Raw genomic sequence first — 14,689 nt, 5'->3', positions numbered from 1 at the left:
AACGACTCCCAGAACCGAGGCCAGCAAATGATCAAAGAAAATTGAGGCTGCAGGTAACACCAAGTACAAGAGAGGGACAAAGACTTACACGGTGCTCAGAGAGAGGGAACAAATATTTTATTATCATTAGAAAGACTGATTTCAATAGCTGTATCTTTACTCAGATAAAAGTCTACTAAGTTGACCCAAAATATAATGAAATTAAACGAAAGGAAAAAAAAACTTCAATTAGTTTATGGCAATCCTATAAGAGATTTTCCAAATGAGGTCTTCCACCATTTTCTGCTAATTTTTCTAAAAACATTCAAGATCGCATTAAAGATAACACTAAATGATAGGTTGTCACCATGAAATAGGAAAACCACCTGGAAACAGAGAAGACACTGCGAAAATTTGAAAGTCTGAAATTTTTGTTCTCTTCAAATCACTGTGCGAACTACCTTGCATAGAATCTTTGCCACTGAGGTCTTTTGCGCACACAAATCCTCTGCCATATTTAGTCTATGCTGAGCCAGTCCCAGGACATAGGGAACTGGGACCTTCATCTCACGAGCCCACCCCACCCTTCCCCTGACCTAGCCCCGCAGCCCTCTCATTAGCAGTGAAGGAATCATCCCACCGCTGTGCTAAAGGGATCCAAGGCTCACAGTAGCCATGTATCCATCGTCCCCAAACTCCCAGAGTCACACCTGCATTAGTCAATCCTTACTTTATGCCCTTCTTATATGTTCTACATATTTAAAGATGCCTCAAGGTAGGTGATTCCTAAATATTTGATCAGCCAAGAGCAATCCCCATTCTATTTAGAGACTACACTGTGAGTTGCCAGATTGCAGAGTCTCAAGAACAGACAGCCTAGAACCACCCAGGGAGCCTCAAGCAGTGTCCTTCACCTTCCCCTCCCCCACACACAGATAGCTCACACGCTGAATACTCCGTGAGCAGTGCTGACTGACAGAAACTGGTTATCTGACTTAAAGTTACTGCAATGGGCTGCATATCTGGGTGTCCCCCCTCCCCACAATTCCATACATTAAGTCCTAACCCCCAAGATGATGGGATGAGGATGAGCTGAATGGGATTAGTACCCTTATAATTATGAGAGGCCATGGAGAGACCCCTCATCTCTCCCTCTCTGTGAGGACACAGCAAAGAAACATGAACTGGAAGTGGGTCTTCACCAAACACTGAACCTGCCCACATCTTGACCTTGGATTTCCCCAAGGAAACTCGAGAACAGTGAGAAATAAATTTCGGTTGTTTATAAGTTACCCAATCCATAGTATCTTGTTTTGGCAGCCCAGAAGACGAACAGTTACTATATTCTTCTGCCAGGGCCATACCAAAGTACTATAAATTGGGTGGCTGTGAACAACAGAAATGTCATGTCTCGGTTCTGGAAGCTAGAAGTTTGAAATTGAGGTGTTGGCAGGGCACTGCTTCATCTGTAATCCATAGAGGAAGGATCCTTTCTTGCCTTTTACCGATTTCTTGGTCTTGGCCCTGTATCAGATACCTCTACTTTGAAATTCAACACATCAGGGCCACACCTGCCTTCCAAAGGCAGGGTGTTGAAATTCAGGTTTTTGATTTTTGGTTTTTTGTCAAACGGCACTTCTATCCAGGTGTTGCTCCAGTAGGAAAATTCTATGATGGTGTTGCCCTTTGAAAGTTTCTTCAGAAAGCATCTACGGCATGTGGGGGACACCCTATCACAGGGAAGACAGACATGAGCAGGAAATGGTGGCCCCACCCTCAGAGAGCTCCAGATCTAGCTAATAAGGACACCAGTCATGAAGATAAATGGTTCCAGGGTAATGAATGGAATTACCGAGATGGTGCCCTGTTTGGCTGTGGCTCTGAGGAAGGAGTCGTTAGCAGAGTGGGTATGAACATGAACTCTGCAGCCAGAATCCCTGGCTGTACCACGTACCAGCTTTCTGCTCTTAAACAATGCACTTAACCTCTCTGTACTTCAGATCCCTCTCTATAAAATGAGCACAATAAGAGGATCGCCTCCACAACGGTTATGAAAATCAAGACGTAAGTACATGTAAGGTGCTTTAGAACAGTGCCAAGCATCCATAAATGTTATGTAAGTGTATGTGTAATTAGCACCGTGCATTGAGTAGGGCAGTAAGTCTCCTGATCACGAGGCTGTTCCCCCTGCCTAACCTTCTGCCTCTTTGCTTGGTATCACTTCTGTACACAGTATATGCAGTAGAGGGTGTAACTTGAAAGTAGTGGAGAAGTCTTTTTCCCACTTCTCAACAGTTAAGCTCTGCATAAATTAAAAACCATATTTCTCTCCAGCTAATGTTCATTTATTGATTTCAGATGTGTTTTCTTATGAGCATCTAGGATGGGAAAACCACTAAGAAAATACAGTATGTTTATGACTTTGAAAAAAATGGCAGGATATGTGAGATTCAATGAGTTGGCGTTCCTCAAGGCATTTTCCACCCTGTTGGCATGAGGGATCTAATCAAGGCCCTGCTAGCTCATGAAAAAAAGCTTTTTTTTTTTTTTTTTTAATGAAGCAGAAAAAAGGCTCGCTGCCTCTAAACAGACACAGCTTGCCCAGACTGGATTTCAGCCCCTATGTGTGCCTTGGCCAGGAGCCCATGTATACAGCCAATTCCATTGACTAAGACCACTGAGGTACCATTTAATGAAACTTTTTCCTCACCAGGCAAATGGTTCCAGAATGTTGAGCAAGGGTTAATGCAGGTTTCATGAAAGCTTAAACCACAACCAAAAAAAAAAAAAAAAAAAAATTTCCAATTTGGAAGAATATATTATTACCACCAACATTAACCTTAATGAATGAAAACCTCCCTCCAAAATGTTACTTTTTTTTTTGGAATGCTAAATTTTGTTTAATGTTTGATAGACAAATTCAAGTTCATAAAGAATTTCCTTGAATTTAATAAAGATGTTTAAAGTGTTCTTTGCATTTTAATAGTTTCTTTTTTCCAAAGTTTTGAACATAACAATAAATATGTAGAAACAACCCCGTCACCTGGCTGCATTAGAAGTTCTCACTGGTGGGCTCACCATTTATAAGGAAGACATCATTTAGCACAACCCATCACAGAGACTGTCATACCAGTAGGGGCTTTTAACTTGAAAAACCGTTACTAGGTCTCTTTTATCAAGACTGTTAATCACCCAGAAGCCTTTAGCTACTAATTAACAGTTACCTATGAAATCAATGAATACAGTCACTGGCTTTAGTGAAGTGTGACCAATTGCCCCTGTCACTGATGGTGTCTGTCAGATTTTCATTTCACAATGACATGAAATAGAAAGCCCTGCAGTGTCTTCTTCTGGGGGCTCTCTTACATTTCCATCATACCTTTTCCTTCTTGCATGCTGTCCCACATTTCAAGCTCTGTCTCTTTTTTTTTGTTGTTGTTCTTCTTCAAGCTGCCTTAGTTTTTCCTTATACTTTTCACTCTGCATATTTAATTCCTCTTCCATTTTGACAGCTGCTAAAGCCTCTTGTCCTTTAACAACAACATCAGGTTCCACAGCAGTTCAGTTGCCTCTGCCTCAAGGCCCTCGGCTGGGTGAAAAGCTTCTGGAACACCACAGAAAGAAGGATGAAGCTGAACACCTTCAGTGGGTGATGTCCCAGCCACAGGGACTAGCGGGGGTGGGGAGGATGGGGTGCTTCCCAGGATGTGCAGGAAGTGCAACCCTTCTGTCTCCAAGGCTGGTTGCATGAACAGCAGCTTCTTGTCCAATTCCATGGCTGCTCTCCCCCCAAAATACTTCTCTAATTGCTATAAAAATGTGTCCCTTTGTAAAAAATAATATCTAGTTATTAACACAGTACTAAGAAAATTTAACACTGCTATTCTGCAAAAATGCCTGTGGATTATTTCCCATGCCAAATATGTTCAGTATATAATGCACCATACAGTTTGTTATCAAAATAATTTTTTAGGGGTGTCTGGATGGTTCACTCAGTTAAGTGTCTAACTCTAGATTTTGGCTCAGGTCATGATCTCAGGGTCATGAGACTGAGTTCCGCATTGGGTTCCATGCTCAGTGTGGAATCTGCATGGCATTCTCTCTCCCTCTCCCTTTATCCCTTCCCCCACTCACTCACACACTCTCTCTAAATAAATAAGATCTTTAAAAGAAAAAAAAGAATTTCTTACTCAAAAATTTTAAATGATTATTATGAAAAATCATTGTTGTCATTCACCACTGTAAACACATTTACTGGGCATGATGTACCACAATATATATTGAGTGTTGTTTATCCTCCCAATAAATGTGTGAGATAGACAGAATATTAATTCTGTCTTATATATGGGGAAACTGAGGTTATGCAATTTTCCAAGGTCAAAGAGCTGTAGAGTTAGAATTCAAACTCAGCTCTATATGATTGTATAGCCAGAATTATTCACCTCTAAGTGAGAGTAATTTGATGATATATACAATGAGATGATATCCTATTTTCCCTCATAGGAATTTCCCTGGTCTTTTAAGAAAATTAGGCCACAAAAACACTAGTCATCTACAGAAAGATCATGTCTAGATCATTTTTGCATCCTCATCATCAAACATGACATGTAAGACCCACTTAATAAGTGAAGTGAATTAATTAATTAATTAATTGAAAGAAATTAAAGGCATACAGATTGGAAAGGAAAAAATAAAACACATGTAGTTCTGTGTGTAGAAAATACTGAAGTCTACAAAAAATCTACAGCAAGGTCACAGGATACAAGATCCATATGCAAAAATCAATTGCATTTCCAGTGTGGATGTGTGTACATGTAGAAATTAGCATATATTTCCTAGCTCTGTCCACTGAGAGTGTCTAAAAGCAATGATATACTATAACAATGAGCATTTACTAAACAGTACCTCATATCCAGATCTTGGTTTCTAAACACTGCACCCATAAAATAATGCTCCTTGAAAAACCAGTTGGTTCCTAGGCAGGAGCAAAAAAAAAAAAAAAAATTGCCCTGATACATGTTGTGGTACCAGAAAGCAAGGAAGCACTCAAAAAGAAGATGTAAGGATATCACAAAAAATAGCAGAGGAAAAAGCTTCAAGGATCTGTTCCTCACTAAAGCAACAATTAATCTCACAAAAAAAGCTACTGAAACAAACATTTTCAGAACTCTGGAATCTGTTCGAAAACCTACAACAACTTATAATCAGTGAACTTAAAGATAAGTTGACTGAAAAGATCTAGCATGAGAATAACAAAGAAAAAAGAATGAACAAAAATAGGGGCGCCTGGGTGGCTCAGTGGGTTAGAGCCTCTGCCTTTGGCTCAGGTCATGATCCCAGGGTCCTGGGATCGAGCCCTGCATTGGGCTCTCTGCTCAGCAGGGAGCCTGCTTCCTCCTCTCTCTCTGTCTCTGCCTGCCTCTCTGCCTGCTTGTGATTTCTGTCAAATAAATACATAAATAAATAACAAAAATAAGCAAAGCTCAAGGCACCTATAGGACTGTGACCTGTTACAGACCAACATACACATTTTGGGAGTCCCAGCAGAAGAGCGAGAAAGAGGCAGAAAGGACACTGGAAGAAATAATGGTTGAAACTGCCCAAATTGGAATAAAGACATGAATCTACACATCCAAGAAGCTTAACAAATTCCAAGCAAGACAAACTCAAAGAGATCCCCACCAAGACTCATTATAATCAAACTCTCAAAAGATCAAAGAGAAAATCTTGAAAACACCAAAAGAGAAGAAATTTATCACATACAGGATCCTCAATAAGATTAACAGCCTGCATTCCATCAGAAACCATGGAAGCCAGAAGGCATCAAGTTGATGTATTTAAAATGCTGAAAGGAAAAAACTGTCAGTCAAGAATTCCATACCTGGTAAAAATTATCCTTCAAAAATGAGGGAGAAATTAGAACATTCCCAAATAAACAAAAGTTGAAAGGAGTTTGTTGCTGGTAGACCTGCCCAACTGAAGGCCAAAAGGCTAGAGATGCTAAAGTAGTCCTTCAGCTGAGATGAAAGGATACTAGGATATAAATTAAAGCCATACAAAGAAATAAAAAACACCAATACAGGGGTGCCTGGGTGGCTCAGTCTTTAAGCATCTGCTTTCAGCTCAGGTCATGATCCCAGGGTCCTGGCATCAAGCTCCATATCACGCTCCCTGTTCCAGGAGAAGCCTGCCTCTCCCTCTCCCACTCTCCCTGCTGTGTTCCATCTCTTGCTGTGTCTCTCTCTGTCAAATAAGTAAATCTTTAAAAAACAAAACAAAACACCAGTACAGCTAACTACATAGATAAATACAAAAGCCAGCATTATTGGAATTTGGGTTTGTCCCATATGATTTACAAAACAAATGCATAGAACAATAATTATATATTTATGTCAATAAGCAACAATGTGTAAAGATCTAATTTGTGAAGACAGCATCATAAAGAAGTGGGCACAGACTTGTATAGAAGCCTAGTTTTAGATACTACTGAAGCTAAGCTGATGGTCAGCTGAAACTGGACTGTTGTAAATTTAGGATGTTAACTATAATCCCCAGAGTAACCACTGTGAAAATAAATACAGAGAAGTAAATGGAGGAAAATGGTTCATTGGGAAGAGAAATTAAACACAAAAGAAAGTACTAACTGAGGAACTGAGGAACCAAAAAATAGAAGACTTATAAAAACAAAGAGCAAAATGGCAGAAGGCCCTCCTTATCAGCAATCACTTTAAAAGTAAATGGGTTCAACTTAACAATGAAAAGGCAAAGATTTGCAGAATAGATTTGGGGGGGGGACCACAATGCCGACCTACAAGAGATTTAGATCCAAAGACACAAATGAATTGAAAATTAAAAGACAGAAAAAGATTTTGTGCACAAATAGTAATCCAAAGAGAGTGGTGACGATTATACTAACATCAGACAAAATAAACTTGAAGTCAAATTGTTGCAAAAGATAAAGACACACATTACACATTGATAGAAGGGCCAATCCTTCAAGATATAACAATGTAAATATATCTATATCAAACAAAAAAGCCTCACATATACATGAAGCAAAAATGGACAGAACTGAAGGGAGAAACAGTTCCATAATATTAGTTGGAGACATCAGGGCTTCATTTCAATAATTGGTGTTTCGCAAAAAATTAAACATAAATTTACTATGTGATCCAGCAATTCCACTCCTAGGAATCAACCCAAGAAAACTGAAAACATATGTCCACGCAAAGATTTGTTTGTGAATGTTCGTAGAGGCATACTTATAGTAGCCAAAACCTAAAAATAGTCCAAATGTCCATGGTTTGGATAAAGAAAATGAAGTATACAACAACATACTATTTTCTGCAATAAAAAGCAAACCAGTAAATCGTACAGCAATATTAACAAACCACAAAATCATTATGCCAGGTGAGGGAAGTCAGACACAAAAGGATGCTCGGGTGGCTCAGTCAGTTAAGAATGCTCTTGACTTCAGCTCATGTCTAGGTCTCAGGGTCATGAGATCAAGCCCCTTGTCCAGCTCCTCGATAGGTAGGCAATCTGCTTAAGATTCTCTCTCTTCCTCTCCTTTTGCCCTTACCAGGCCCTCCCCCTCTTAAAAAAAAAAAAAAAAAAGTTGGGGCATGTGGGTGGCTCAGTTTTTGAGTGTCTGCCTTTGGCTCAGGTCATGATCCTAGAGTCCTGGGATTGAGCCCCGCATCAGGCTCCCTGCTCAGCCTCTCCCTCTTCCACTCCCCCTGCTTGTGCTCCCTCTCTTGCTCTCTCTTCCTCTCTGTCAAATAAATAAGTTAAATCTTGAAAAAAAAAAAATTAGACACGGGGCACCTAGGGGGCTCAGTGGGTTAAAACCTCTGCCTTCAGCTCAGGTCATGATCCCAGAATCCTGGGATCGAGCCCCGCATCAGGTTCTCTGCTCAGCGGGGACCCTGCTTCCCCCTCTCCCTCTCTGCCTGCCTCTCTGCCTACTTGTAATCTCTCTCTCTGTCAAATAAATAAATAAAATCTTTTTAAAAAATTTAGACACAAAAAACCACATGTTGTGTCATTTCATTTATATGAAATTTACAGAAATGAGAAACTTTTAGAGGCAGAAATCATAGCAGTGGAAATAGATGTGGAAATTGCGTGTGTTGACACAAGAGAACATTTGGAGCTGGTGGAAATGTTCTAAAACTGCATTCTAGTGATTGTTGTACAACTCTATAAATTTATTTAAAAATATTTAATTCACACCTACAATGGATGCATGTTATATACTATTTAAATTATGCCTCTATAAAAGTGTCAAAAATGACTCATATACTTCAATCTAGTTTTGGTTTAAAAAATATGAATAAAATGTGTACTTTTCACATTCATATATGCACTAAAGATGTAAAATGCACACAGCTAACTTTCTATAATGGCTTAAGTATAGTTTTCTCATAAGTGAGGGGCTGAAATTAATCACCTTTGTCCTTCTCTTTCCCTATGACTATATACTTCTTTTTCTCAGATTAAATGATCCACGTTCTCAATGGCACAGGTAATTCAGAACATAAAGTAAAATCCTACAATTCAAGGACTGAACATTCTCACCACCAAGTATTCATCTTCTACAACCCTGAAGACCCATGAGCTCCAGCAAAATCTATGACTTGTTGAAGCAAACACTTAAAAATTGCTGACATTCTGTGTGTGGAACCATGTTCCACAGCTGGTGAGTGAACCTGACTCTCCAAAGGAAAACATTTACGTTCGAATGATTTGCACATAAACTTTCATTCTAAACTTTGCTAATGTTCACACAGAACTACTAGGAAAATCATTTTTAAAAATTCATCTTTAAATTGCTTACTGCAGTCATTTGTCTGAAGTCTTAAAATAACTCACAGCTAAGAACTGTTACAAATATATCAATGGAATAGTAATGTCTTTGATTTCTCAGCCCTTGCCCAACACTTTCTTATCAGTTTCACAAAGGAAAAGTCCCTTGTTGAAGCCAAAAAATGGTTTCTCTTTCACAATGGTTCTATAAACAGCCTTAGTGAAATGAGTTTCCTGTTTATGGCCATTAGTCCAAGTCACACAAACACACAACCCAGACTGCTTTGTGACAAGCATTCTTGCTCCTGGCTGTAACTCACATGTGGGAACTTCTTTACCACTGTCATTCAGGCTAGATACACATTCCTGTGCATAAATTATAATGTAATAAAGGAATATAACGGAAGACATGTTGAACTGTCAATGTACAAAATCAACATCGCATGTGTGGTAAATATGTTCATTTCATTCTTTGTGTCATGTTTATGCCAAGCTAAACCAAACACAAGGTTACATTTTCTTTCTTTTTTTTTTTTTAAGATTTTATTTATTTATTTCACAGACAGAGATCACAAGTAGGCAGAGAGGCAGGCAGAGAGAGAGGACGAAGCAGGCTCCCTGCGGAGCAGAGAGCCCGATGCGGGGCTCGATGTGGGACTCGATCCCAGGACCCTGGGACCATGACCTGAGCCGAAGGCAGAGACTTTAACCCACTGAGCCACCCAGTCGCCCCCAAGGTTACATTTTCAATACAGCCTTCCCCTTATATTTTATCATCATCTCTATCAGATGTCGGTAAATAATGATTTTTTTTAACTCCATAGGTAAGGAAACATTTAAAATTGAAGCATAAGGTGTGATAGATTTCAGTGGTAGTTAACTTCTTAGCAGAATAGAATTAATTTGTGCATTTTTCTTGTCTATTCTTTACATTGACTTCTTTATAGCCCTTAGTTGTATCTTCATTCCACTATCTTTTCCTTTAGTATTTTCTGAGCACACATACTGTTCCAGGCTTTGTGCTATGCACAGGACACAACTATGAACCAGACAGACAAAATCCCTGAATCAAAGACCTCTCAAACATCAAAAATTTAATGTCTAAGCAGTAACAAGTATATAAAATCTTAATTAATGAGTTTTACATCCAGAGAAACAACAGTGAGCATTTTTCACACAATAAACAAAATTCAGACTTTTAAAATGTCCTGCCTGTGGGCACATGCTACCATTCAAGAATCAGGATTATTATTATAGAATCAGGACCATAAACCCAGGCTTTATTCTAAGACATAACTTTTATTCTTTTTTTTTTTTTTACATTTTTTGCAAAATCCTTCTGGCCTGAAATTCTAAATCCTGGCTGGCCCTGAAGATTTATTTTTAGAAAGCTCAAGAAACAACTATTTTAGTTACTCCTCTCCATTTCCCATCTTGAGCATAAACACATTCAAGATAATCATCATTCGGGTACAACCAACTGATCAGTCATAATCTCCCACCCTTCCAAGTCCCATCACCCCTCGGTATCCTGAAAGGTAGGTCTGCACCTGTGGCTGCCAACACGGGGCTAGAGCGAGCATCTGAGAGCCCAACTTCTAGAACTCCCCTTCCCTGTCTTGTCTCCAACACACTTCTGTCCTCATTAGATAAGAGTTCTCACGTCAGCAATCAGTACATCTTCTCAAGCCCTCAGCTGTGAAAGCAGAAAGCACTATTCAGCAGCACTCTTGTTCACCCCTTATTTCTGAGAACACAGTATAACACCGGATAGCATTCTTTTTCCAAAGGCTATAGCTTGTCCTAGAAACACAGTCTGCTGAATGATCTCAGAAAAGCCACTTCCTACTCTATCTAGGACTGTGCACCAAAGTTTAAGGACCTATCCTGGAAACTCAATCAGCACAGAAAATATGACTTTTCTGGACCTCCAAGACCATAGTATCAACCTAAGAGCGTTCAAAAGAAAATGCCAGATGAAGAGAGTAAAGGTTGGCCCATTCCCAGGCAAATCTCGGGGAGAGGAGATATTTGAAAATTTCTTCCCCTTGCACTTCCTCTTCCCGTAGTCAGAACAGCTCTCTGCAAAGTTGGGTGTGCCAGGCAATCCAATGGGGTGCCAGAAAGGAATATCAAAATGTGTTTTTTTCATTTAAAAATGAAGAAATTCAGTTTGACTAATATTTAGTGTGCACTCTGCTTAGGGCTTTACCCCATCCACGAGCCAGCGGTCACAATGGTCCTGAGTGTCTGTCTGCCCAAGGGTAGAGGAGGAGGGGTTGCACCAGGCTCTCATCTGACCATGACACACCGAAGCTTACGTGGGCCTGATTAAGTAGACACGTGGGTTCTATTCTCCTAAACAGCAGAACAGTTCCAACCATGTACTAAAATGAGGAGTGACAAAGAAATTCTTTCAATGACACACATTCACTGTTTATCTCATGGTAAAGTATTTAAAACTTTGAAATTTAAAGTTGAGTCATACTTTTTTTTTTTTTTTCCACAAAAAATTCCAGATTTGCTCTTTCCGGGATGACAAGGAACTGCCAGTAATGTACTACCTGATACATATTTACAAAAAAATAGAGGTACCTATGAAAGTAAAGGTATTGTATCAACAATGTGTGAAAAAGCAAATAAGATTCTAAAGAAATGTACATTTTGAAAAGAGTGCTTTGGAAAATAGATGTTTGGAAATGTTTCATATTTCTGTTGTTCAAAAGACAGAACTAGGGTACCCTAAAATTTCTCCTATTTGCACAGTTTAAAAACCTGGACAAAGAATTTTGTAATGTATTTTAATATTTTCCCAAAAACTACTTGCAGTGAGTTTTAAATCTATTTTTTTAAACCCTTAAAACATAACACCTTCCTACCAGGAAGTACTGAATGCCATCTGAAAAGCAAACATTGACTGGCCAAGTGTCTACTTTAAAAAATTTTTAGAATAATTGAAGGATGGGCAGAAATATGAGTACCATGATTTCAAGAATTCAGACAGTATCAGACCTGCCCAGTTACACAGAATTCCATGCTCCCAAAGGCCCCCTCACTTAATTTGAGGCTCTGCTATCACCATCTTGAAATTCATAATCTTTGAACAGGGGGCTCACATTTTCATTTTGCCCTGGGCTCTGTGAATTGTTCTGGAACTCAGTGGTCAGTGCAGGGGTCCTTCTTGAATCTACAGATTTTTGAGCTATCTTTTCAGCTGTGACAACTACTGATTTCAACTATCAATATAAAACCGACCTTGAATTGACAGATCATAAGTTCTAAACTAACTTTGCCAAAAATAATGATATACATAATCACACTTGTATATTTATAAATAGTTACAATCAGAAATTAAATATTTAGGGGCAGCTGGGTGGCTCAGTGGGTTAAATCCTCTGCCTTCAGCTCAGGTCATGATCCCAGGGTTCTGGGATGGAGCCCCGCATTGGGCTCTGTGCTCAGCAGGGAGCCTGCTCCCCCCCCCAACCCCTGCTCTGCCTACTTGTGATCTCTGCCTGTCAAATTAATAAATAAAGTCTTTAAAAAAAAAAGTTACCACCTGCCTTTAAAAAAAAGAAATTAAATATTTAAAGAAATCAAACTTACTTGGCGCTGTTAATAAAGGAAATTAAAAAGTATTTTCATCATTGTTATTTTAGTTTTTTATTTCTATTCTTGCCTGTCCTCTAGTACTCACCCTATATTAATAAAGCAATACATGCATATAGTTTACAAGTAAATAAGCACGTATTGGCATTCCATGTTCAGCTATTGTTGTTTATGGAAGTGCGCAACCAAGAGTTTCTAAAACCCTGACCTAGATTCTCAATGGTAATCTTTTGCTCGCGGAGCGCAAGTTCCGAAATTACTCCCTCTTCCGGCAGCACTTTCCCATTCCTCAGCAATATTTCCCAGTAGAACGAGGGGAGCAATTCTGAATTACGGCTCAGCGTAAAGAGGATTTCAAGTCAGGACTGGGTTCAAATCCCGCTGCCTTCCTTTAAGACTCAGGCACGTTTCTTAACCTGTCCAACCGCTCCGGTTCCCTGCGCTGCTGTGAGGGTCCGTGGGTGAAGACCTGGGGCACCCCAGATGCTGATTAAGCACCAGCAACTTTATCATTTACGCCAGGTGTTCGCGGTAAGAGTCTGATGGACCCTGAGCGCAGGGTCCATCTCTGAACAGTTCAAGTCTCATTCGCCACAGTGACCTGAACGCGGACGCTTCGGGAAGGGCGGTGAGGTGCATCTTCGTGACACCGGAGGGAGGGGTGCTACCGATACAACCTAAAAGTTCTCTCCAAACTCGCCACGGAAACCCACTGCAACCAACTTCTCCCAATAAGGTCGGGGAGACAGAAGTGCCTGGAAGGAGGCGCGCCAGTGAAGCCGAGGGGGCACTCATGGCCTGGCCGGGCGCTGCTTGAGTGATGGAGGCAGCATGGGGCGACAGTTCCATGCACCCCGAGGCGCATCAGGGGACTTTCACCTCTGCGCCCGCAAACTTGACCTCAGCCTTCACTTACCTCGAGTGCTCTACTGGTCCCGGCCTCGGGAGGCGAACTGGCAAGGGCGGAGCTCCCGCAGGATCGCTACGGGGCACCGAGCCCATCTCCCAGGGTCGCCCGCCCGCGCGGGGCCCGGGGGAGCCCTTCCCTGTCTCCTGGTATCGCTAGCGCACGGGGAAAGACCCCTCCTTGTGCTGAGGGCCGCAGGCCTGCGCCGAGAGGGGGCCGGCCCCTCGCCACCCCGCCCTCATTCACTCCCAGGACCGTACCTGGATGGTGTGGCCGCTAACCGCGGCGGTGGGCCCCCCGACCAACTTGCAGTAGAGCTCGGGCCGCGCGCCGCCGGGCTCCCGCTCTCCGCAGGTGGCGGTGGCCGAAATCCTCGCCGCCTCGGCCAGGTTGAAGTAGGGCGGGTGCAGTCTGAGCCGGGCCGCGGTACGGGGTTCCCGAGCGGCGTTCACGGCGGGCGGCAGCAGCAGCAGCAGCAGCAGCAGGAGCAGCAGAACCGGCCTCAATACCCAGCCTGGAACCCGCGCGGCCGCCGCCATCCTGCAGCGCGCAATCACCCCGGGAGGAGCGAGCTCAGCCCTGGGTGTGGGCGGCGGCTAATCCGCGCCCCCGCCCCACGCGCCGCGAGCCCTCGCGGTGCAGTCGGCTTCTCTGGTGTGGAGCCTGCGGCGGCTGGAGCGGACGCCCAATGAAGCAGGAACTGACAGCGCACAGCCTCGGGCCAGCAGACCAGGTCTCTGCAGCGCGCTGCGCCCTGCAAACTTCGCGGGCGGGGAGAGCGAAAGGCGTTCCCGGGCTCTCACCCTGGCAGCAGAGGCGGGGGCCGGGACCGCCCCACCTTCACGCCCCGCGCAGAAATCAGAACGTCCTCCTCTCCAGCTGCTCACGGTCTCAGACCAGTCAGAAAAGCCAGCCCGGACCTCGGACAAAGGGGGAGGCTTGGGTGAGACATTAGAACAAATTGGCACTGCGTGCAGAACTTAAATCAAAGACCTCGTGGCTTCCCGGACGTCTCAGTTGTCAAAAGACAAGTCCCGTCAATTTCTCAAACACTGTGCGCCAACAGTATCTGTGGCACTACAGCGCATTCAGAGTCTGGGACCCAAGCAGCTCACGGGGAATGGGGAGTGGCGGGACAGACCCATTTAAAAGACAGCCAAGAGCGCAGGTTGTCGTTTGCCAAGCTGCCAAAACACCTTGGGCGGGGGGGGGGGGGGGGGGGGGGGGGGTGGAATCTTTAAATGCCCGATCTGCTAAATTTTACAGATAAACTGAGAGATAATGAGCGAATTTCTGGAGCTGTCAAGCTGGCGTCAGAGCAGAGGGTACGCCCAAACCCGGGCTGAGATTTGGTCTTCTTTGCAGAATGTCTCCCCTAAAACCGAG

At 42.4% G+C, this 14,689-nt stretch overlaps 1 protein-coding gene across 2 annotated transcripts in view; it reads right to left on the bottom strand.

Annotated features, from left to right (window-relative positions):
• LAMA3 (laminin subunit alpha 3) overlaps positions 1–14,400 on the bottom strand; it is a 264,369-nt gene extending 249,969 nt beyond the window's left edge. The window contains exon 1 of one of the 2 annotated variants that reach the window (XM_059409368.1): positions 13,564–14,400. In XM_059409368.1, the coding sequence (XP_059265351.1) occupies positions 13,564–13,842 (279 nt within the window). In that variant the 5' untranslated portion in view covers positions 13,843–14,400. The remainder of the gene's footprint in view (positions 1–13,563) is intronic. The other variant, XM_059409366.1, reaches the window with a different exon arrangement.
• Between the last annotated feature and the right edge of the window lie 289 nt (positions 14,401–14,689).

Source organism: Mustela nigripes, chromosome 8, assembly GCF_022355385.1.
Source record: "Mustela nigripes isolate SB6536 chromosome 8, MUSNIG.SB6536, whole genome shotgun sequence".
NCBI lineage: Eukaryota > Metazoa > Chordata > Mammalia > Carnivora > Mustelidae > Mustela > Mustela nigripes.
This window is presented reverse-complemented; position numbering and strand designations above follow the sequence as displayed.